We start from the raw sequence: 26293 nt of genomic DNA, 5'->3' as shown, positions 1-26293 counted from the left end.
GAGGTTTCTAAAGAGTTGCATTGGTAGCACGGGAAGCCCGCAGAGTAGTTGCTGCACATCGTCAAATTAATTTGACCTTAATGTTCAAATGGCTTCAAATGAAACCATTTCATGAAAATAGTGTGCACAAATGTTTTGCTTTGATCAAAGCAGTGATTACGAGCCAAAGTAAGTACTCTGAAAGTGATCATGTTGGAGGGTAGAGGGGAATGTGGCAGGAAACTGTTCTGGGATTTCCAGTACGCTTTGGGGCGGATTGTGGATCTGATTAAAAGCAGGAGGAGGAAGAGGAAGGGAATGACAGATTTACTGTTCTGTAGCTGTGGCAGAGGAGATGCTTCTCTGTCCCATAAGCAAGCTAAAATCAGTTTCATCATTATTCATGAACACTTTACACACTTTCATTCTCCTACTTTACTTCCTAACTCTGTGGGTTTTACTGCATTGAGTATTATTTACCGAGCATTTATGTGTGTTGGAGTACCCAGCAGAAACTCTGTATTCTTATTTTATCTGGCACAGCCACATGGGAAGATCATTCCAGCTGTTGGCAGTGTAAATGAACTTGCCCTATTTCCTGAAGTAAGTTTAATGTTCTTTATGTTTGACAAATTATTTGACATTGACACATCTATCCTTAAAAACGAACAAAGTGAGTTTTCCTTGAATCATTTTAGAAGAAGTGTTTTACAACTGAATAGGAGTCTGTATTACTTGCTATAATAGACCCATTACCTGCGCATAAGAAGGAATGACTTTGCCTAGCAAAACCAAAATAACGAGTTCGTATTTCATGAGACAAGTTGAATTGTAGTCTACTGAGCCGGAGGCTTTTTGGAGCAAACATCTATCGCCACTCGGTGGTATTGCAGTTTAAGGCACTTCCACATGGGCTTCATTTTTCAGACCCAGAAGCTACGTCTACTTTTATAAACAGTCTATGGTCCAGCAACCTGACTGCACCTCAAGCATGTCAATCAAACTAAACATACCCCTCTTTGAGGCTCAATATCGTATTAATCACGGAAGAACCACCAGAACGCTGATCAGAAAGAGTGAATGTACTTCATGACACCATAATGACTTCTGAAAAAAATGCACTGACTTTGTATTTCATATCAGGAGTTAACACTTTTTGAATGACAGTCTATGGAGGCAGGAGTCTTTTAGAGCCAGTCCCTAGTGGGTTTCGGTGGTATACCATTTTATGGTACTTCTGCAATGGCTTTACTTTTCAGATGAGGAGTCTACATTAGCATTAGCGTATATCAATAAAAACCTGTCTGTCTGCATTCGGTGTGTGTAAACATCCATGTTTCCAAGCACATCTGGCTGCCAGCATTTGCCTGCACATACGTTGGAGCCCTTCCCTCATATGTGCTTTGAAGCAGACAAATTTCACTGGTGAACTCCACGTGGATGACAATGAAAGACATCGGTGCAGGAGCAGGAGAGGGGAGGGATGCTCCTACAAAAAGACTAATGAGGAGGGTGGAGGAACTGAGGAGTCGCGTGCTGGTCCACTGGGATGAACAGCCTGGAGACAAAGAGATGCTAAACACCCCATATCCCTTTGTGGACTTATCATGCACGAGCAGGAGGTATTGCCCTTGGCCAACTGTGACCCTCTTTTGACTTGCCATACACAATGTAAATCAACCACAGCGATTCTCACTGACTAATGAGAGAGACACTTCCAGACATAAAGACGGATTTACAACTAATGCAATTTTTGCTTTAGCTTCATTCCGCATTTATAGTTAATCAAATCTTTGAACTATTTTGAATATGAATGGAAAATATAGCTCAAGTAATTATGCTAATTATTCTGAAGTACCATCATTATAATCATCAGGAGATTTGCAGTGTGTTCTTTGATGAAGCCTCAACAGTTTTTCTTTTCTTTTGTTTCCCTTCTTTATTTAAATGATCCACACTTTAGTTTTGATAAAAGAAATACGTTGCAAGTTTACCACCGATACGACTGGAGGATGTGCAGTAATGCACTCCATGTTTTGTTTAGCTGTTTTGGAAATTGAACGATTTTGCTTTAGAAAATGTGTTTCTGATGAAAACTTAAGTGAGATTATTGTTAGATGTTGTCCTTTGCTCAGATAGAGGGAGACAAAAAAGCAAGAAGAAAAACAGAGAAGGAAAAGTGAGGCCAGTGTAATAATTTTCTCTTTTAGTTTAATATGCAAAGGAAATTCATGGGGCTGCAGTAAATTAGAAACTTTTTTTAAGCTCAGCATTTAAGAAACAGAGTAAATCTGTTTTAATTACTGACTCAAAGGATGACGACTGAAGACCTCGGACTCTGATTTAGTCTATTAAGTTGTTGCTTACATTTTAAATTGGAAGGCTCTGTTTGGAACTTGGCAACAAAAGCATTTTGTGATATTTTCAGTGGTGACAAACTTGGAAAAAGAAATCATGAACACCGACTCTTTCATTGTCTCAGTCAGCTCGGTCAACTCCTGTCCCCGGAAATGATCTCATCATGAAATCAGTCAGAGTGATGCCACTATGAGCGAGATTTATCTCAGCACTACATAAATATGTCGATGTCAACACAGCAGATAAACAAACTGTATGTTAAGAGTCCCGTGGGAAGTCTGAAGTGGACAGAGACGGTATTTTTCAGAGAGCAACAGACAGACACATAATTCTGCTAAATGTCCCTCTGCTGAGTGTCTTTGGTACTGAGATGACACCAGAGTCAAACAAACTCTGGCTCGCTTCCTGTGATCTGTCTCGGGGTTACAGCCCGTCATTGTCCGAGTCTCCATCTGAATGTCAGAATGTGTAAATGACTTTGTTTACCGATGAAGACCTCGCTGCTCCTCTGTTGCTGTAAGTGTGACACTCGTGACCCGCAGGACCGCTCTGAGCCCGGCTCAGGAAGTAATAAAGCAGTCAACAAACTCACACACTTGTACACTCTCACACATGCACACATCTCCACATGATTCCGCTGTCGAGCTATGGCTTTATTGGGATCCTGGCAGAAGTAATAATTGGAAGAGTACCGGTAGCGGGTTCCCAGCAGTGCTGAGTGGAGACTTTTACCACTCCAAACACTTCACACTTCATTACCAAAACACTGTCTTCACCATTTAGCAATGCCGGCAGTTGCAATAATTAGCTATAATAAGCTCGGGATGATATTATGTCAGTATGAGTGTTTTTATGACTAATATTCTATTGCCTACGAACACAACGCCCCCCTCCTCAGCAGTTTAAAGACCCACCCTGGGCACTCCTCCTCTCTCACTCTGCCTCTGCAAGTATGAGTATTTGATGAAGAGTTGACATAACTAATAGCCTCTCCACTGACGCAGGTAGAGAAAGGCAGTTCACGATCTCACATGGACCAATGGGCTTCAAAGTGATTTGGGCTTGCTAATGATGAGCTTGCTATCCCAGCATCCTCTCTGCTGAGTGTCCTCAACACTGAAGCTACTTTGAGAGGTGTTATGTGCAGCTGAAGTGGCTCTGGGTCAGTGGTGAAGAAGAGTTGAGTAGGTCTATGAAGGGTGACGATGACACAGACATATACGCATTTAGATTGCAAAAGTTTGGGAGCCCTTGTCAGGAGTTCAGTTTTGTCCTCCATTTTGCCCCCGATCACCTCTCCTCCTGTGTCCCCTATCTTTGCCTGTGGCCACGCCCCCTCACCAGTCCCAGCAGATGCAGCCACTCATCCCTGATCACCACCTGCAGGTGTGCTGCATCTCCCTGATCACCTCCCCAGACTATATGTAACCTGCCCCTGCACAACTCTGGTTGTCGGTTCATTGTGTTTTGTAAGCCACCCGTCCGTCTTCCGTCTGCTCCCCGTCCGTCTTCCGTCTGCTCCCCGTCAGCTCCCTGTCAGTCATGTTCCTGTTCCCGTTCCCGTTCCTCCGGCCTCTGTGTCTCCTGCGGATATTCCCGGTCAAAATCACCAGTCGGTGGAGTTGCCCTCCCGACTGGACGTAAAGTGGACACGCTCGGTGCCACCCTTTTGGTTTGTAGTTTTTGTTTGTTTATTTTTTGGGACAATAAAGACAGTATTTTTGGAACTGATACCTCGAGTCTGTGTGCTTGCATTTGGGTCCTGGAAAAATACACCCACCTCCTAACAGCCCTTGGTGAATTCTATATGTTGTGATTTGAAAATTCCTGAATACAAGAAAGCCTCATAGCTGCAGTGGGTTACCGAACACTGAATTAAATGGTGCTTAAAATTTGCCAAGTGCTGTTTAATTAAAAATAATTAAGTTCATGAAATTAAGAGTTGAGGCAGGAGGACACCGGGTTTTTTTCAGGTTTTTTTTACAAAAAGACATACATTGTGTTTGACTCTGCTCAAGTGATGCTCTGGAACAATCTGAGCAAGCATGACGCAGACAGTTAGTGAGATCACAACCTCCAGATTAACAGCATTTGAATGAACAAGACAAGCAACGAAAACATTTTTTTTTTTTTTTTTTTTTTGGGGGGGGAATGGGGGCTAATGCAGGAGGAGACTGGGGGGATTAGCATTGATTCTGTAGCAGGCCGTTGCGGAGCGATGCGGTGAGCACAGAGCAGGCGGTTATAAAGCAGAAGAATCTGGATGGACAGACTGGATTTGTAAACGATGGGACAGAAGAGAAGCTGGCGACCGACTCTGTGTCTGCCTGAACTGCAGTGTCGCTCCATTGCGTTAACATTTGAAGAAAGAAATTTGTTTTAGCTACAAAGGTTGTATTTATTTCGTTTTACTTTAAAAATCAACAAAGAGAGCTGTGATGTAGAGAGCGGTTCCCAAATTTTTGCATGTAACTATACGTGTTTGTGTCATTGTTGCCCTTCATAGATCTACGAAACACTTCTTTGTCAATGTAGTTAGTGTTAGTGTTAGTCTTTGTTAGTGGTCTCAGATCTTAAACAGTGACTCGTGTTACAGTGGTCAGTGTTTCTCATAGGTTGGGAATAAACTGGTGGTGGTGAAAGGCACTGTGTGGCACTGGCGTGTAAACAGGGACTCGTGCGATTTAGCAGGTGGGGGGGCACCCAGGTTAATTTCTGTATCTACAATTACACCAATGTTCCCTGCATGCCTACTGCAGTGCACTCAGCTCATATGTTGCCAAACTAGTTTGAAAAGTTTTAAATAAAAGATTTACTTGATTTGAAATCCAGGTTTTGTCCTTCAATTAGGAACCCCTTGCCCCTCCTGAAAGAAACACGTCTCGGTCAGAAGCTAGTACTTGGCTGGACCCTATGAAGACAGACGGCTTTTTAATTTCAGCCGACCAGCAGTGTAACTTTGATCCCTCGCTCACTAAGTGACAGACATGTACTGTACAGTTCTGGTGTGCGTTTTGCAGGTAGTGATGGTCGTGCTAGTTTCTGTCCTTCGGTCGCTGTGTGTTTCACGGAGGGCGGAGCTCAACACCCCCCCCAACCCCCACCCAACCCCTACGCTCACAGGGTGCAGATCAGACACAGGTGAAGGAAAGCGAGGGGTGACTGGCCACTCATTAATTGATCGCCTCGATAACGTCGCTCTCTTGGACAGACTAAAAAACAAATATACTAAAAATGCTGAAATGGGTCACCAAATATACCTCAGCGGCCCACCCAAGTAAAGTCTATGTGTGGGAAACACTGCATGTCTTCAAGTTTATTCTGTTGACTTTATTACTACTCTGGCAAGAACGGATTCAATTGGAACAACAGTAATCTGCTTCCGTAGCCACCTAAAACACAAGAGGATGAATCACTGGAGAAACTGTGACAAATAACTCTGGTTGTTTTAATGTTGTGTTGAAACAAAGCTAAATAAATGATCAGTTCTTGTTCAATGTTAGCTGAGAGGATAAGCCTGTCATGACAAATGTCATGATGATGGATCACGTTGTGGCACCGCAGAGGATGAGAGAGAAACAGAGACTCTTAAAAAAAAGCCTGTTTCATCACTTCTTCCAGGGGCCATATATAAAAGAGGAAAAGAAACAAAATGAAATTTCAAGGTCTCCAGAGAGAAAACTTCTGGCCTTTTCCTTAACGGTTCCATTCTCTGTGAGAAATGGAGGAGGGACTTCTGACAATAATTAAGTGCTACAGTTTTGTTTTAATAGAAACCATCTTTACAGAGGTGAAGTGGTGAGGAGAGGTATTAGTAATTAACTGCTAATTGTGTTGCTATTTACCAACTTGTAGTCCTCATCTAATCACATTACTGCCACTGGGATGCCAGGTTTTTACTCCATGCACCTTTTACAACAGGTTTCCTTGAATAAAAGATTACCTATTCACTATTTTCTTACTCTCCACCAATATAATTATAAAAGAACAAGCTCTCAATGGTTGGCACCACACTGGTTTTATCCAAATTGCACTTCTTTCATGCAGTGCAACATCCTCCTGGAAAGCCACTCATTCAGACACTTTCTGCTAATTCTATTGTGGACAGCAGGTTGCCAGTTTTACATCTAACTGATCTCCTCATTCCAGCTTTTACCATTACCACCAGTGAACTGACAGTCATTCCAATTATTCATTATGCTGCTATGTACCGTTATTGTCTCTCGTTGCCAGTTTTTAAGTCTAATTAGGCCAATCTAACCTCACTTTAATAGCTTCCTGCCTCTTTTGTGCAGCACCAGTTCCTCAATTACCCGTTCAACTGTTCTCACCTCATTTCAGTAACCACACACTCTGGCCTTTACCAACTCCAGGTTGACAGTTACTCATTCATGATGTGATTTAGGAGGCACTGGGGTTCATGGGATGTATTTCTTAGTTCAGATATTTTGTTGGTTTCTTTAGAATGTATTAGTTTTTAATATAATTTGTTTGGGATAATATTGAAGTAAGTCTGCCATTCCAGGATTAGTCCTGTTTTTGTTAGTTGTAGTTCAGTTGGTAGTGTGGTGTTTGTGTGTGACCGCTTGTTGTCTCTAAATGGCCAGTATATGATCCCAATGGTGTCTAGTTTGTTAGAACAGTTGAATACTTTCAGTTTGTGGTGTTGATGTAACCTGTAGACTTAAGTTCTGTTTAGTTGACATCTTTTATGGGCCCAGAACTTTAGGTAAACAAATAGCAAGCTTTTACTCAGGAGTGCCGCATTCAGCCAGGCACAGACTAGATAAGGTCAAGACCATTGGTGAGAATACACTCAAGCTAAGAATATGTTTAAGTTACCAATAGCAAGGGCATAATGTAGCCTAGTAATGCCAACTTTAAGATCCATGATTTGAATACTGGCTGACCAGACCTTTGTGGCATGTCATATGCAAGGGTGCAACCAACATTGACGTCACCCACTGGTTTGTGAACGTGACCATATTTGGAAGAGCTGGGGGTTAGCGAGCGTTGGATCTGACTCGATCTGATTGGAAACCCGAAGATAGTATGTCCCGCCCACCGATAGCCTTAACCTGACTACACCACAGAACTGTCAATCACGTGTCCCCCCCCCCCCAAAAAAAAAAAAAAAAAAAAAAAAAAAATTGGTCTTTTTGAAGCTTATTTTATAATTAATGATGGAATTATTTTATGAGAGAAGTTGAATGGCAGTTTATGGAGCCGGAGGCTTTTTGGAGTCAACCTCTAATGGCACCCGGTGGTATTGCAGTTTAAGGCTCTTACGCATCAGCCTCATTTTACAGAGCTATGTCAACTTTTATATACAGTCTATGGTCATAGCCCCATTTCTCTGCTTTTCTTTTCCAGCCTGTATCTCGCCTTACATCGTCAATAAAGGTGAAATCCTCCCGAAATAACTAAAAATGTCATCATTCCTAACTATTTAATAGTTTAGTCTCTAAACTGCCCCATGTACATTAAAGCTCAAACTGTGAATCAATTAAATATATTTTTTTTTCAAAGAAAGATTCAATGATCTTTACAGAAGAGGGAGGAGGCAGAGAGAGAAATGAGGTGAGCTGGGGAAACCATCAGACAGGACCAATCAGCTGATGCCACTGTTATTAACTGTGATTATTTCGATAACAAACCCCCAAGATCCTCCTGCATCACTTGTTCACCTCTGAAGTGAGAGATTGAAGACATGGTTCTGGACCAGAGAGAGTTACAGAGAGTGAGAGAGAGAGGGTGGAGGGGGGAAGATGAGGAAGATAAGTACCATTTCCTGCTATCAGACCTAGCTGCATGTGGTGCCAAACCTAAACCTGCTGGTTTATCTATAATGGGCAATCACTGCCAAACCCACTGGGAGGGCCCACGATGGAGGGGCAGTCCACTTATTAAGCCTTGAACTTGAGATGGCGATCTTGAAAAGTAAAAAAAAAAAATGCTTTAAGAAAACATCTTGACAGTCTCAGTGAAGTTATGCCTTAATTGAGCAGATTTGTGTATTTCAAACATTTGCTGAGGTATTCTAGGGGACTACTTGCCCTAATGTTGTGTGTCACTGTGAATCTCCTCCTCTGCGGTGACTTTTATACGGCCTTGGCTGGTGGCAGGGAGCCTCCTCGGTGGCAGACCACTAAGCCAAATTGATTAGATGAAGGCCCTCCTCTTTGAAGGTGTCACAACCCCCCCCCCCCCCTCCCTCCCACCACCACCACACACACACACACACACACACACACACACACACACACACACCCCACGGGCAATCTCTCTAATGGTGTCCCTGCAGCCACAGAGCTTCAAGGACCAAGGGGGGCAGAGATTCAAGAGATTCATCAGAGCAGGTCAAGGGAGGAATGGACAGTTCGTCATCACCTTGCCAGCTCCACTTGGCTGGGGTGGAAAGTTTTAAAGTGGTCACTGTAAATGGAAGAATCACAAGTTATCCGTAGATGTTTTACTTTGATCTGTGCACAAATAACTTCTCATCGGGGGGTCAATGATGGAAGTATCACTGCAATCACTGTGATCTTCCGTTAGTGTTTTAAAGCTACTTCACATCAATGTCAGGCTAGTTTTAACCTCTGCCAACAGCACTTGAGCTTCTCCCATTTCCTGATTGTGTATCCTGAACAATTGCTACATAACCGATAATCAAGGAAAAGTAATAATCTATGAAAGTCAAGTTGAAGGAAGACAAAGTGTGTGTAAGTGTGTGAAGAAGGTAATTCACACTGATCCTTCAGAGTGTCCTCTGAGCTGTAGAAATATTAAGAGTGGTAATGGAAGGATAAAAAATTTTAAACTCAAGTATTAATACAGTGAAGTTAAAAAAAATACTCCATTACAAGTAAAAGTTTGGCATTAAAAATCCTACTTAAGTGAAAGCAAGGAAGTATCACCAGCAAAATATAGTTAAAGTATTCACAAAAAAGTCCTGTTTGTTCCCACTGATATATTATATGTCATCATTAGGTTATTAGTACTGATGCATCAGGGTGTAAGCAGCGTGTTACTAATGGGGCTAGTCAGTATCAGTCCATGACTTCACTTGTTTACAGCTGCTCTAACAACTACCTCAGAGTACATGGATTAGAATACTTTGATTAGGTTCCGACGCTGATTTGTACACGTGAGCTTATTGCACAATATATTTTATATTTAACACTGCTGTTCTTGCTTTTAATGTTTTTACATTATTGCTATTGTGATTTATTAGCGTCGATAAGGAGGCTGTCGCACACTGAATCGTGTTGTATACAGGTGTTCTATTATATCCAGTTTTATATCCAGGGACAGCAGAAACGTCTGAGAGGTCGTTAAATGTTTAAGAAAGGAGAAAATTAAAAAGTACGAATTTGCAAATCTGTTTTCCGTTTTTTCTCCAATCTTTGATTTTTGTTGAGTTATCGGTTCATTTGAACATTTCTTGAAATGTAACACAGTGAGAAGTTTAGAGGGAAAAATAACTATTTGGCAGACACCTGAAATGCAACCCCGACTACACACCGTTTTTTGTAAAACGGCAGATGACTACAGAGAGCTTTCCCTCTTTGGCTGTGATTTGTAGAGGCGGGGAATTAAAGCCATCACTTTGCCACCTGGCATGGCTGCTATCTCATAGCATACTTTCATTAATTTCAGCCTCAAATACACATTAAAAAGCTGCTAACCTGTTGCACCATGTCTGAAGAGACTGCCAAGAAACAGTTAAAACATATGGTAGAAAACTTGAACAACCTGCAACCTGACTATCAGTGATATAAAGTGAAAGAGAAATACTCTTTGAGCAACAGAGAACATAATATTCAGCTTTGAAATGTGCACCATTAAGATCCAGCGTTAATTTAAAGTTTCAGACATTTTCTCTTACTTCTCAAAGATTACAATTTTGTGCAAATCGAAGCAGCGGCAGCTCCGGCGTCCGTATAATTACGGGAAAATTACATTCATTATTGTAATTTACATCTCATCTCCAATCCAATTATTAGCAGTTTGACCTGCGTGGTACGTGTTAGCTTGAAATCTAAAATGGGCTCCCCAGGCGGTGGCGAGGGAGGGATGGAGGACGGGCAAAAAAAACTGGAGGTAGAGTTTGGGACTTTGGGAGTTGTAGGAGGAAAAAAAACAATCAATACGGCTCTGAAAGATGATGATTTTAAAGAGCCATAATTCTCTGCCTCAGAGCACAGCTGCCAAGGGCGGCGCTGCTACACTTTGATGTCTGATATGCAATATTACTGGCAGTAATTTGCTCATCTGTACCTCTGGAGGGACCCTCCCCTGTTTTGTTCATCTGGCTGACCATTTATTTCAGGTACTTTAAGAGTGCAAACAGGGACGAGTCGACGTGTATTACATATAATCTACAAAGAATAAACACATCCTGTAAACAATGCAATCTGATTTGTATATTGTTGGTAATACTGCTCTTCATCACACGAGCACAAAACAAAACATATCATTGTCTCCTGCCTGACTGCCTCTTCCCTGCCTATCATCTCCACGGTCATTAGCTCCAAAACGCCGCTATAGATAAAGTCGACCCATCACCATGGAAGGTGCTGCGTGTAGGAAGCAATCAGTTCTTCTGCTGCGCCGAAATCTAAGATGTATAATTTAGGGGATGCAGAGGGAAGGCTTCAAAGTGTGTTTGTGTGGGCGGAGAACAGCTTTCAGAAGCTTCATTATTGTGATATCACAATGAAAATAAATGTGGCGCGACACGCTTGATACTGTGAAATCATTCAAAGACATACAAATTTAGAACATCGGGAGAAGGTCAAACATTTCTTTAACTTTTAATTGAAATACTTTATTATTCCATTTTTCAGTGAATTCAATTTGTTTTGTTTGCAGAGAAAATGATCACGACACACTTTTTATGATTTCACACTTATCTAATGTTTCTCCTATATTAGCTTCTCTTGATTGGCTACCAATAAAATCAAGAATTAAATTGCAACTTCTTCTAACTTCAAAAGCTTTTAATGGTTAAGCTCCATCGTACCTCAAAGATTTTGTTCTACCATATTATACTAATAAAGCACTTCACAAGACTGCTGGCCTGCTTGATGTTCTTAGCGTTTCCAAAAGAAGAATGGCAGAAAGAGTCTGCAGCTTTCAGACCCTTCTCCTGTGAAACCAGCTTCCTGCTTCCGTTCAGGAGGCAGAAACCCTCTCTACTTGTAAGAATTGGCTAAAAACTTTCCCATTTGACGAAGCTTATAGCTCGAGCTGGCTCAGGTGACCCTGATCCATCCCTTTATTACAGTATGTGGTGTTATAGGCCTAGGCTGCTGGGGGCCCTCCCTCCCACTCTCTCTCCCTGCACTCTCCATGTACAGTATTTATATGCCAACATAACATCTCATTAACTTCATGCCTTCTCTCTCATCAGTATTATTTATGGTGTGTCATCTCTCTTTGCAGTTCTCCTGGCTCGCTTAGTTTTGTGCTTTCTCTTGCAGGTGTCTCTGGTACTGACAGTCTATTGTGTTGGATCTCTACGGTTTTCTTCTCTCGCTTCCTCTCCCCTAACCAGTTGAGGCAGACGGCCGCCCACCTCTGAGCTCGGGCTCCGTTTGAGGTTTCTTCGAGTTTTTCCTCACGGCTATCACTCATTTGGGAATTGTTGATTTCTTGGGTTCCTTTCTATATTGTGGTATGGTTCTGTTTATGTTAGTGCCGTGAAATAACTTGTGTTGTGATTTGGCACTATATAAATAAAATCAAATTGAATGTCTTTACTATAGAAGTCACATTCACAGTATTGGAGGGCAGCAGGAGGGTATCAACAACTGCACTCATCACAATTCACCATAAACACACGACAGTTAACATTACCATTAACGGATGCCTTGCTTGTTCCATTGTTAAATTACTGTATATGTAAGTTTTTTTAAAATATGTAACTACTGTCAATACACAACAATCCTCATACCCATCAACAATCCACAGCAATCACGTACTATAAAGTAAACTGTTTATTCTTGTATAAATGGTTGATTAATGCATATTGGACAAATTAAATACATGTAGCTGTGATGTGACAAAGTGATGGTTTTGTTTTGTTTTAGTTGGCTTCTGAGATTTTAAACAAATCATGTAAAGTGTTTAGCTATATCTCAGAGTTCTTCAACGACAAGTAGTAAAAGCAAACTTATATGATGTCTGCTGCATTACTCAGCGGTGCTTCACCTCAAGATGGACAGACTGTCTGAGGATTTTACTGCACACAAACTGGTTTGGGACAGCTATCACTAAAGCCGCACCTGGAGAAAGTGTTTTCTTCATAATATGCCCCTATTTAAATCAATCCAGCTGTACTGGCAGCGCAATGGTTCTACCAAAACTGTATTGCTGCATTTTAAACACAAACCAGTTGATTGTGCATGTGGCTCTGATGCAATATTGTAAGGTCTATCCTAAGTGCCCTGACATGATTTATGTTGTGATTTGGCACTATTTAAATCCAATTAAACTGAATTGAATACAGTGACCTAATGGATCTGATGTAGACACAGACAAAAGGAAGAGATAGGGTTTTTGGAAAGGGGCAAAATTTAAGTCGTCGCATTGTTCAAGGCAGCAGGTTCCAACACAGCCTCAAGTCTGGCTTGTCCAGTGGAGAGCTTTTTTGTTCATCTTGTAGCCACATGTGTTTTAGAAATGATAAATCAGTACTGAATAAGGTGTGGGGGGATACAAAAAGAAACACCAGCATGTCTCGCAAAAAGCAGGTGCACATTTCAAATGTTGGTTTGTTTGAAGCAAGTCGACAGCAGGTCAGACAGCATCAAACACACCCGCTTTTCACACCACGGCACTGGTGGACTTTCAGATTGCCGCCGTTCTCGAGAACAATTTCCATAAATCTCCACAGTCGATCAGGTCGTGATGAGTTCTTATGTCGAGGCAGGAGAGTTATTTTAACCGCCCATTCATGTGCAGGAGTGTGTCGGTCCATGCCTGTGTGTGAGTTTTGGCTCTGAATGTCTCAGATGTCCTTTGAAGTTTAAGACAGCTCTGCATCAACTCCCTGGTTCCACTTCATTGGACGTGAATATGTGCACATAAGCTACATCCCAGCCACTGACTTGTGCGTGCCGTGTGTGAGCGTGTGCATGTCCACCTTGCTCTGCCATGTGTGCTTTTGCTCATGCATGACTGAGTATCGCGCTGTGTCTCAATTCCTTCCGTTGTCTCGGTTTCCACTTGTATGTCTAAGTGAGCGCAGTCCCCGGGCACGCAGTGACAGACACTCAGCTCCACACAATACAATACACCTGAAGCATGTCAAATAAAGCAGACTGTGGCCGGCTGGTTGGAGGAGAGAGTATTAAAACGTTAACTTTTTAGCATTTTGGACCACACTGTCCCGTTATAAACCAACCAGTCAACAAAGGCCTCAAACGCTGGATATGTTTGCTCAATCCATAATCACTTTGTCTTTTATCTGACATTATGATGGCTGAGGTGTGATTTCTGGCTGCAATTTAACTTATCTGAACTTCAAACCAGAAAATAAACACATGTAGTTTAATAAAAGCACCGGCCCACAGTTTGGTTTGCATTCACACTTTTGGTTATACTTAGCTTTCACAGTAACTTTTAGCTTCGTGTCTGTGACCTTTAAAGCCATGCTTTCTCAATTCCTGCTGGTGGCATAGATTTGCTGCTCCTTCTTATAAAATGTACAGCATGGGCCATGAGGTACTGCTCACGCTGATGCTTATTTTTCCTTTCTTTGCATTAGAGGACTGCTTTTTCTATTTCATACTGTAGCTCTCAACAATGTTGATTGTTGTAGCTAGAAGGTAGAAAATCCACTTCAAGCTCCCCAATATTTCAGTAAAGCGAGTTGTAAGTTATTTTTTTCACAAAAAAAGCTTGTTTAATTGGAGTTTTTCATATTTTTGTTCAATTTTGAGCAGCAATTTATACAGAAGCTGCAGTGGAACAGTGCATTTATGGAGATTTTTCTTCAGTCTACCTTTCAACATGTATAAATATAACATCATATTACCTGTCTTTTACTGTTACACCAACTACTAGTGATGATATAATTCAAGATAACATTTGTCATTGGACTCACTGGATCGCAGAGCAGACGGAGTGACCTCGATCTCGCTGTTCACTTGGTAGGGCTGGAAGGCCGATGCTGAGCTCATCTCACCGGCGAAAGCTTCTGGACTCTGCGTACCTGTGGAGCTGGCACTGGTACCGTCACCTCCATTGTGCGGATCCTGCTCTTCATACACCGCGATCAGCTGGAGAGACAGATGGTAAACAAGTGTTTGTGTTAGTGTGTGTGTTTGGGAAGTTTAAGAGAGAAAAAAATGTCGTACGTTTCTACATATGCAGTACATGTGGCGTTGCATACTGTATGTTTTATGAGTGGACATGTGTGTGTGTTCATACATGCATATGTGAAACAGTACACAATATAATATACTTTTTACCATTTTTATATTAATTTTAGAAAAAACATTTTAACAAGGAGCAAACATCATTCATTACAGTACAAATCATGCAACAACGTTTTTTTTCTTTTCTGTAGCTACACTTTACAGATCGTCCATTTACACCTCACGTGCAAACTATGTGTAAACACAGCAGGCCAGCGGTAGTCGCTACAATTCACTGATGTTTCCTAAATGCCTCACATGCAGGCTATTGATAGACGCTAGCTTGTCGAACACACACAGACACGCCAATGCACAGTGAGAGGAGCTAATGTATGGGGAATGCTGTAGCTCACTGACGCTGAGATTTACTCGTGTAAAAGGAGCAAAAGTTAAACATTTAAAAATGTATGTGCGTGTTTTGTAAGTTTACGCTCAGGTTATCTGCAGTCCTGCAGATAGTATCACGAAGTATCGATCCCAAACATGACGTAAGTATTGTAGTGACACGCATCCACACAAACTCTCTACAGTCTAATCTTGCAACATCTGCAGCAATGTAGCGCGGAGGTGCTTCGGGTTGCCAGGTTTGCCTCCCGCGGTGGGCAGCTGCTCCACTCCAACAAAGGTGACATGATGCCATGTTTCCCAGGCCAGTTAGGAAGAAGTCCCTGTAGCATCCTTTAATTATCAGCGTCTAACACACATTGCTCATCGCTGCAGCCAAACTTGCCCACTTAACAGGAGAGCAAGAGCGAGAGACACACTCTGGATTATAGTGCGAAAGAAACGCTAGACTCCTTTTTTCAGTCAATGCCAAAGAACGACATCTGAGTTAAGACTTTTCTTAAGGCTCCTAACTGACAGACACACACAAAGAGAAGAGAGAGAGAGAGAGACCCCTGAAACACTGTACCAACTGAGTGGAGGTGTTGTGCCAAATGGTTTTCATTGCAAACACAACCTGTTACTAAACCTCTCACAAGAAGATTAACCTCTTATTCCAACCAGACTGAGCAATCATGCAGCAGCAGAAGGATGCACACCGAGTTATATGGAACAATGGTATGTATTTTACGCACTTGAAATGAGTTCCTTTTCATGCCTTTGTGCGACCTGTAAATCTATGTAATGGAAAGCAGTGAATGCAGAGAGAGCAACAACAAAAAAAGCATTAGTCGCTGTTGGGAGCAAACAGCTTTCGTGTATCTCACATTATATTTGTCTGAGGGTAAAAATAGCACAAGTGTATTTGCTGTTTTTCATCACCCAATGCAGGAGAAATCTGCATATAAACAAGTTTAGAAGCCCCTGCTCTTCTTTATGATTTAATTCACATGCAGAGGATGATACTTAAGTGTGTGTGTGTTTGTGTGTCTGCGTCTGAATTTATGCCTCTCTGTGAGTATGCCCGTGTGGTTTACTGTTGCCGTAATTCACAGCGACATCCCTCACACTGGCTTTACGCAATTAAAGCAGACTGCTTTTTTTTTTCGTCTTTTTCTCTCAGATATTCCCTCACATCCTACGCCATCTCTGAGACATACTCGATCAGTGAAGGCTTCACCCATTTCACTCTAATCACGTTCGACTCCGATCTTGAAATTACAATCCTCAGGTTGTAAGGGTTTATCGCAAATTTGCTCAGTGTACCAGAGAGGCAATCAGCAAGGAACGAGATCTGCAGCTACAAAATAAGACGGCCTCAGTGTTAGCAATCAGGCTGTTTGAGGAGGGAACATCCTGCAGGTTTGCTTATTGGTAAATGTGTAAACTCACATGTGTGAAGGAATTAAAAGATGCTTTGCTTTGTGTTCAACCATAAACACAGTTAATAGGAAAAAATGAGGATAGATATTTATCAATGTGGCTTCATGCTTTATACTTGTTCAATTATTTCAGGAACTGGAGATGTTTTGCGCCTGTTTAAAAGATAAAATGCTGCTTTAACTTTTTTTTTACGTTTTTGTCGTGATAATGATGCGAAGGACGTGAAGAACCAGAGGCGGCTGTGAACACAGACCAGAGTGAAGGGTTGTCCCCAGAGGCTTTTACACTGCCCCAGTGTATGTGCGAGCCAATGAATCATTAGTGACAAAGTAATCAGGCCTCCCATTCATATGTTGCTGGGAGTATTTAGCAGCCTGACAAGCCCTCTGCCTGCCAGCTGCCCATTTAGAGAAGTGCTGAATACTGTTGTTGATGTCGCTGCGAAGTGCAATTCATTTTTAAATACATTCCAAATCCCTCTAATTAGGTCCACTTTGCCATTCCTTGCATCCATTCACCACGCACTCCAGAGCACTCTGGTGGTATCTGACATGTACAGCGAAACTCATTCACACACCCTCCATTTCATAATCAAATGGGCCTGCGTTTATCCTGCATTCAATATTTATGGGCTCTTCAAAGTGCTCGTTCGTCCCCTGAACCCCAAAAGACATGAAAGGTTCCCTCTGTTAAGAAATCTGAGGGCTTTTTATGGAAGAAGCATCAAGCTACCGTTAGTCATCCAACTTGTAAAGCCAAACATGAAATGCAAGGATTGGCTGATTCCCAAGCAATTGACAACGTCATTTGCTTGTAGCTGTGACTGTTATTGATCTTTTTACTACAAGTTAAGTTTTATTCATCCCCACTAAACTTTTCCAACAAAAATGAAGGCAAAGGCTCATTCAAAAGAGCTTTTGGAAACTCTTTGAAATCATATCAGAAATACAGATGCAATGTCCTCATTTCGTATCAAGTTTTAGCATGGCTGCTCATTCGTATACAGCCCTGTATTATGCCAAAGAGTGTATTACACCCTTCAGTCCACTAGAGGATACTGTGTCAGTGTCATGTTTTGCCTCGTCGAAGTGTGAAAAGTACATAAAAGATATGACCAGTCTGTTCTCACACCCCGTGACAAACTGGGTAGAAGAAAGAAGTCATGTGACAAAGTACAAGTAGACCACTGTTCAAGTCCAAAAGTGAAAAAACAAAAGTCAGCATGGAGTTATTTTAAGTTATGTAAGTAGGTTACTTACAGCACTTACATAGTATAATGTATTTTAAAATACATGCCGTATATTAAGTAACTTAATGACACACACATAATGTTACTTACGTAAAATAACTTATTTGATGCCCAAAAATGATATTTTCTTAAACCTAAACCAGTAGTTTTCGTACCTGAAGTGAGACAGTCAGCAGCCTGAAGCTTTTCACCTCATAAAATGAAGTATGATTATAAAACCAAACTTGCACAAACATTCCTTTTATGGGAGCTCAGGCTGTTTTATCAGAGCTGACAACCCCTGCCTCTCCTGAAAATCAAACCCAGCATCTCACCCGTTTCAAATGGAAATTGCATTCTGTCTAATTTGTGCATCTAATCAAATCCTCAGAGATGATAAGAAGTCAAGAGATACTGAACCAAATAGGTTTGATGTCTAAACCTAACCCAGTATTCTTGATTTCTAAACCTAACCCAGTAGTTTTGGTGCCTGAACCGAACTAAATTGCAACTGTGTCACATTTAAACCACACCATTTACTTTTCCTAAACATAACCACATGCTTTTTGGTGCCTAAACCTAAAGCCCCTTACTTTTCATGACTTGTCAAGGTTAAACGTGACACTGACATTGACGTGACAAGTTTGTGTATCTATAAGTTCTGGATTATTGGTTCAAAAAGTATCAGTTTTGCTTGTAGCCAGTTGTGTGTGCGGTGACTAAAACATACAAACAATGGTGGATGAAGGAGTTGGAAACCTTTGTTTGACTTCCACAGTTATCATCAATGCATGTCTGCATGTGGGTGGCCACATTTTAAGAAGTTCCCCATAAAGCATCCTCCCTTTCCTGCTTCTCTCTGTGTGCTCTTTCCATCCCCATGCTGTCCTCTGTCTGTGCCGTGGAGAAGAGGGTACACTGGGCCAGGGGGAAAACTGACGAAATTCTTGCTGTTGACGGGACAGAGCTCAAGCGGCAACACAGCGAAAGCCATCACAAAATGTTTTCCCTCCATCTGGGAATTGGTCACAGTCACTTTAGAACTGAGACGATTTCACGTTTCCATTTTTTTATTCTCCCACTTTCCCCCGTGGCTGCTGTACAGCGGGTGTTGGGTCGTATTCAGAAGTTTTTCAAAAGAAGGAAAAAGTTTTTTAGCAATGCACAGACGGGAGCAGCATGGCTAATTGTCAAGTGGCGTGACAGCTGAGGCTGAGGATTCAGAACAGATAGGAGGGAGGGAGTGAGGGAGGCAGAGAAAGAGAATTTTAAAGAGCTCCTGAATAACACGATGCTACAACTTACAATAAAACACACACTTATATCAAAACCAAAGGGAGGAAAAGAGGAACGAGAGAGGGAGAGCACATTACAGGATGTGAGTTGAAGAAATGTTCAAGTTTCCAGTCTCGGGATAAACTCTGGAGCGATTTGAAAAACCTATTTAGCTCCTACCTGCTTCAGTTGAGAGAAGCGAGGAAAAGAGAAGACGTGACTGAGTCTTATTTCATGGGCCTCTCTCTCTCTCTCTCTCTCTCTCTCTCTCTCTCTCTGCAGCAGGGAGCTACAACACTGCTGCTGCCTTAAGCCCCTGGAGCAAGGCTGACACTCATCCACTCTCAGCCTGGTTCCACTGACTGTCACAGCAGCTGCCAATCAAGCGTTATCTACCTGGAAGCCTGAGGGCTGCTGGAGAGAGGCAAGAGCAGGGGATGGTGAGGGAAGATGATGAAGGGGTGAGATGAGGCGGAGGAAAAGGAGAAGAAGCAGAAGAAGCAGACGAAAAGACAGGGAGAAAGTCGGATGAGGCCGGGCGGGCATTCTCTGCAACCGAGGTACAAGTTGTGTTTGGGTTTCAGCATTTCCATATCTATAACGGAGAGGAGCAGGGAGACGGGGCACTGAAAAACAAGAGTGTCAGGGATGCCTTTCATGTTGGCCTCCTTTGATCTCCTTCCGGGTTTTGGCAGCAAGGTGGGGAAGATGAAGAGGAGATGGAGAGGAAGCAACTGAGGGGGGGAATGAGGAGCTGTTTTGACAACCTCTCTCCATCTCTTCTCTCTCTTCTCCAGCCCTCCCTCCCTCCACCAAATACACCCCTCTACCTCCTCAATGTCTGATCTGCCAGGAAGCCCGGGCTTTAAGGCTGCCGTCGGTACAAAACAGCCGTCCCGGGAGTTCACCGAGTGGCGCTGCGAGGACACCAGACAACAGAGGTTATTAGCAGTTGCGGGGCAGCGCTGGCAGTGCCAATAGAGACGTGTAATACCTGCGCTGCAATGCTCTGACGCTAATCCATATCTGCCAAAGCGGCTTTTTCACGGCCAAGTGGAAGGGACGGCTGACATGAGTCAACCCGCGGGAAATCTGTCCGCTCAATCCACACCTTCAATTAAAGAGCACATCCAAAGTCGAGCCGGGCTGTATCCTAAATATAAATATAAATATTTATTGCTGCACAAAAAGTCACTCCTCGGAGGCAAGATTATTCACTCAATTATCTTGCTATTTTTTTTTTTCATCTAAAAGCTACAATTCAATGTGTATCTAATAAGCACTGATTATAACCAAAGACTGAGCAGATAAGCCTAATTCATTTAGCTGCATCCTTGTGTCTCCTTCACTGCTATTTGTGTGTGAGGATGAGGATGGTTCTGCTGAAATGCCTCCCATTTGTCTTAAAGATGAAAGCAGGAAGGGAAAACACTTTAGTCTGTGTATTACTTGGTATGATGAATGAATGAAAGTTTTGTTAATGTCTGAGGCAACTTTCACATATATATATACTGCCTCTGATGAAAAAACAAAAAAAGACACATCCCTTCAGACCCACACAAACAGGCCAGGTCCGCCCCACCCCCCGTCATCTATCATCATTTTATTGCAAGGGCACCAGGGGTGCAAAGTTATTACAGGTACAGTAGTGGTGGAAAATGTGAAAGCCACTTACTCCACCAGAAACTCCAAGGACTCTAAACTTGTTGAGTAATAGCTGTGAACCACCACCATCCCTCATCCACACAGCGCCCATCCATCCATCCATCCATCCATCCATCCATCTGTCCACCCATCCATTCACACCCCTTTGACATCCTCAAGCAGCCACGGATCCTTTAAGCATCCATCAATTATGTACAATCTGATAATCAATCGGGGTTTTGATCATACATTCCTCACTGTCGAAGCAGCGCATGGTCCTTTCATTTCCTTTAATGCGCTCAACTAAGAGAACGTGACCTTTTCTTTTAACTTTTTAGGACCTCAGGCTGCATCACACTGGACAAACCTTCCTCTTCTTACTCTTGAGCAATCACACGGTTTTCAATATTTCATCCTTTCCTCCCGTCCATTATTTCTCACACACCGTGACTCGAGTGAACCAACAAAGTGCTTAGTCCTGTAGTTTTCCTGCTCATTAAGACCATCAAATATTCAGAGAATAAGTCTTGAGCACTCTGGCCTGCCACCACTAGCATTCCAACTCACCATCAAATGGCACCCTGCAGCGCTTTAGAAACATATGCATATTTCAGGTGCTGTCACATGGGGCTGAGCGCCCCGAAGGCTCGCTAAGGCAAGACCTGGAATGATGTCACGCCGCAGAGCAAATGTAATGCGTAAAGATGCTGCGACACATTGAATACATCCTCCCGTTTATAGCGGCGATGGAGTGCGACGGCAGCGGAGGAGGGCGGTGGGGGGTTCGGTGTGCAGGAAGAAGACAGGCTTAAAGAAATATAATCCCCAAACAAGCACATGCAAGTCCTGAGATTGGTTCACGCTGCTGTACTCGCTAAAACATTAAGTCATCAGTTCTTTCACTTTTGAAGGGAAAGTGTAGCTCGAGAGGCAGATTCACCAGAGTAAGAAGAAGAAGAAGAAAAACAAGAGGTGGGAGGGGTGTTACAGTGGACGAAGAGGCAGTGAGAAAATATACAGAGCAAGCAAAGTTTAACCAGATTAAAGACTCATCCCTTTCAAATCCACCAGGCTAAGTTCTCGTCCCTGCCTTTGAAGTTTCCCTCTTGCGTTCGGGGAAATGAATTCACACATATTAGCACGCCGCGTGCGAGCGCTACCTACGCAGTGCTGACAGAGGGGAAAATTCCTACTACGCCCCCGACGTGTTCTTCTATGTATATTAATACCTCATAACCTCTGGTCATATGTACAATTCAAGCCTATTCAGCCCCTGGGAAATAAAAAAACACTTTTTTTTGAAGGCACACAAAAGACTGTCTGCAACTTAAGAGTGAATCAGAGGAGGAGAGAAGAGGGAGCAATAGCGGGAAATATGATGACATACATGAATGCGTCATCACATTGTAAGACAGCAAGAAAATTGATGTGCATGTTATGACTTCAATGGGATAAATTACCATCAATCTCCTGACATTAATTAACACTGAGGCTGAACTAATCTGAGTCCAACTGTTATGATACGTCAGTGTTTTAACGGACCCAGACACACAGTAGGCAGAGATAAACAATGTTGAAGTCCGTATGGGGCCGGAGCCCAATGTTCCGCGGGGAGACTAGTCTCCTCTCCTCACTTCTCTCCTCCTGAGCCCGAAACAGGCCTCGTCACGGACCGCGGCAGGCAGGCACGTAGCGGGGCGTGGCTTCGCTGGGGGAATCCCGAGGTCCTCCACCAGTGCAGCAGATTGGCAGGATCGACTGTGTGACGTCCGCGACTCTACACGGGATGGCCAAACCTTCGACAGCCGATTTCCGAGGAACGAACTGGAAGGTTTCTTCGTACAGGTGATACCCGTGGCTCGAAACTGGACGGAAAGGCAGGGTCGACTGTGTGACGCTCGAAGCGCGACACGGGATTGCTAAGATTGCAGCAGATGGTCTCCGAGGAACGATCTGTAATCTTCTTCGTTCTGGTGAACGGCAGGTAGGCGGGAAACAAAGCGGGAGTCAGAACCGGAAACTCTGCTACCACGCAGGTAAACGAACGGACTGACGAGCAAGCAGCAGACGGGAGACCGGGGTATTTGTATTCAGCTGGAGGTGATTAGGGACATGAGGCCCAGCTGTGCTGACAGAGAACAGTGAGTCAGAGGGCAGAGCTCGGAGGAGGATACTGGGAGGAACACAAAACAAAACACACAGGCACGTGGCATACAATAACAAACAGACAGGGAAATGACAGCACACATGAGGAGAGGTGATCGGGGACAAAATATAGAGGGAAACACACTAGGATCAGACAGGAATCCTCACACCATCAGCTACATTTTTAACTGGAATCACATTAACAAAGAAATGTGTTCACAACTTCTGTAAATTGACCCTAAAATATTCTTCATTGTGTTCTAAAAGGTGTACTTGTGTACAAACACACTATTTTTGAGTGCATGTACAGAAACATGCAGTGAATTACAATGAGCAGGACGACGCACTCAAAACGGTCCGAAAAAGAAGTGTGAAACGCTGGACTTTTTCCACTCTAAATGGTCGCCATCTTGGCTGCTTAGAGGAAGGGCCACCGATGTAACAAGTTTTCAAATTAGGACATCTGAAGAGGCTGTTCCTGAACACAAAAGGGTTTCGTTTTCACTACTGCTACAGCCATTTGCATGTTTATTGAGTCTGTTAAACAGAGGGCATGACAACGCGTTCATTTCTGGGCAAAATAATTAAAGCAGCAGATATTTTGGCGGGTGATGTGTTCTCATGCTGAGGTTATTTCCTCTAAAGGGAGAACAGTAGTGTGCAATTTAAGACAACATTACCCTGTACAAATTCCTGCACTACACAAGTCCTAACATGTAAGTGCACTATTTGTTAGTGTACTAAGGGAGACATGTCATTTGCAATACACCTCATGTGTACTTTATATTGTGTTCCTTTGAAGGGCATTTAAAGCACAGGCTGTACCCAAAATACTTTGTGTGATTTAATAATTTCTTTATGGTATCCTCTATTGATTTTCATGCCGCTCTATATTTATTCTGCTGTCTAAACAGACTTGTTGAGGGCACCTTCAGGTGTTGCACCCTCCAACTGGTCTTAAAGAAATCTAATCAATGCAATGAACCTACTCGCTCTCCCAGTCTTCACCAGCCCACCCCCGCGCGCTGCACACCCAATCTAATAATGCCTTTCCTCCCCAGCCCTGATTCACATGCAAAATAACAGCCAGACAGTCTGTCTAGGGGCCCCACTCGCACACACACACACACACACACACACACACACACACACACACACACACACACACACACACACACACACACACACACACACACACAGATATGAGTATGTGAGCGAACCCACACAAACTGCATAATACAAACAAAAGCACAAAAAGTCACAGTTTGTATATTAGTATTCCTCTCCTAAAGCGATAGCATTAGAAAAACCCATATTCTAACAGTGCCTTTCAGAGGGAAGTGCCCTTCAATCTTTCATTGGTTATGCACAAAGCTATAGGAGAGAGTAATTAAAAACTCCACATCCAGGGACCTCAACACACACAGGGAGGGAGAGAGGGCCGGAAGAAAAAAGGGAACGCTTCAAACATTTCAGGCCTCCCTGGTGGAAAGAGATGGAGGGAATGAGCAGAAAGTGGAGTCGAGCAGACAGAGAGGGAGGGCTGTATCCTTGAAAAGACCATACATCCTCTGTAGTCAAGGCGGATGGAAATCAGGTGTTTCATACCTGTAACGAGGCCAGACTCGATCATTAACCAGAGGCTTTAGGACTGTCGCATCGTACACGCTCGCCCTGATTGATAAAGTGTTATCTCTCTCAGGGTGTTGGTGAAAAGATGAAAATGTTTTCTCTTTGATTCTCAGAGCATGACACCAACAGCCCACATCTAACACTGACCCGATGGACAGCTGCAGGTCCCATTGTAGATCATTAGTTGTAAACAAAGTCCAGGGTATATCCCACACTGAAGCACAAAAGTTGCTTCAAAGTGTGGATTGTTATTCTAAATCATAGATTTCATTTTGTGTGCTCGTCAACCTGCTGGAGTTTGGGTCGGAGAGCTGAGTATGATGTGCATTGAGATCTATTCTCTGTAAAATGAGCTGCGTGTCCATCAGATGCAGGCAGACATTTTTAACAAATACATATATGGATCAAAACACAACTCCAATATGACACAAGGAATTAAGATTCATTTCCTGGCTTTGAGGTGTATATACTGTTGCCAAATTAGAGTCCTAGTATCCCTCTAGGGTAGCCTTCACCCTGTCACCTGGGATGGCCCTGGGTGAGCTGCCTGATAGCCGCAGGCCATGGACCAACAACAGAGGCTGGATGGGAGCATTGACTACTTTACATGCAAAGAGAAGCACTTTGAACTCACAGAATATAGACTTCAAAACAAACACCCCAATGTGCTGAACTGCTGAAAGCAAATCCTTACTGGAAATGCATTTCATGAATACAGTTACATAGTAATGTCATGTGTGTTATTGCTTGGAGCTGTGCAACAAACTCACAATCAATTATGGAAAAAAAAAACAAGTATAAACAGGGGGCGACACAGTGGTGCCGTGGTGAGCACTGTTGTCGTGTGGGTTTTCTCCTCCCACTGTCCAAAGACATGCGTGTAAGGTTGATTAGTAATTGTAAATCAACCGTAGGTGTGAATGCGAGTGTGACTGGTTGTCTGTCTTTCTGTGTCAGCCAGCTGGCAGAGGCTCCAGTCCCCCAGTGACCCTGCACACAACAAAGTGGGTATAAATAGTGGATGCATGGATAGTGCAGTCGTTTTTACTTAAATCCCACGATTTGTTTTTAAAGTGCAGAATTCTATCAAATGCAGGTACACTTGTCCAAGAAAAATGTCCCCATGGGGACAATAAATTATATCGCATCGCGTCATATCGCATTTATAGAAGTACTAAAGAATTCTATCACATGGTTATAAATTATTTTTGATCAGAGATTAAGACAGTGAGTATGTTGAATTGTGTACAGACCGAACAATATGGCATTATTCTTACAAAGAAACAACAAAACCTGTCGATGCCATCTGATAATCCCAGGTTGCTAGGTTAAAGGGAGTATTACACACCAGGGCGTGACGAATAAGTGACGTGAAAATGCAAAATATTTAGCATCTAACCTATTCATGCTGTCAGTGATGTGAATTTGCAACAGTTGGATTCAAAATTGCAAAAATATCTCTTGAATATAAGTGCAGGTGTTACAACTCAGTATCTTCAATAATGCCATAAACATCTCCTTTTTCTTTTAAACTGACACAGAGATGCTTTATCATGATTGTAGTGCACATCAGTCAGTCATGATACAGGCAGCTGGTGGACTGACAGGCAGGCAGCTGATTTGAGAAAGGAGGAGTTTCGTTTAGGAATATTTTGAGTGAAGGAATATACGGACGAAGCTTTGTGCTTTGTCTGCTCTATGCAAGTTGTGAGGGTTTGTCTGTAAATCCCTCCACATGTGAGCTTCAAGTGCAGCACCTGAATGAATATTCTGCACAGCAGAACACACACACACACACACACACACACACACACACACACACACACACACACACACACAC

General features: G+C 42.8%; 1 protein-coding gene across 1 annotated transcript in view; it reads right to left on the bottom strand.

Annotated features, from left to right (window-relative positions):
- The window catches only part of pard3aa (par-3 family cell polarity regulator alpha, a), a 365970-nt gene that overhangs the window by 236186 nt on the left and 103491 nt on the right, over positions 1 to 26293 (bottom strand). Inside the window, exon 3 of the mRNA XM_069698055.1 lies at positions 14450 to 14624. Within this exon, the coding sequence (XP_069554156.1) occupies positions 14450 to 14624 (175 nt within the window). The remainder of the gene's footprint in view (positions 1 to 14449; positions 14625 to 26293) is intronic.

The sequence above is a fragment of the Brachyistius frenatus genome, unplaced genomic scaffold, assembly GCF_029030835.1.
Source record: "Brachyistius frenatus isolate BFR_SWC_R1_liver_20210118 unplaced genomic scaffold, ASM2903083v1 Contig_25, whole genome shotgun sequence".
NCBI classification, from domain to species: domain Eukaryota; kingdom Metazoa; phylum Chordata; class Actinopteri; family Embiotocidae; genus Brachyistius; species Brachyistius frenatus.
Note: the sequence above shows the minus strand (reverse complement) of the source record. Positions and strands in the feature narration are given on the sequence as shown.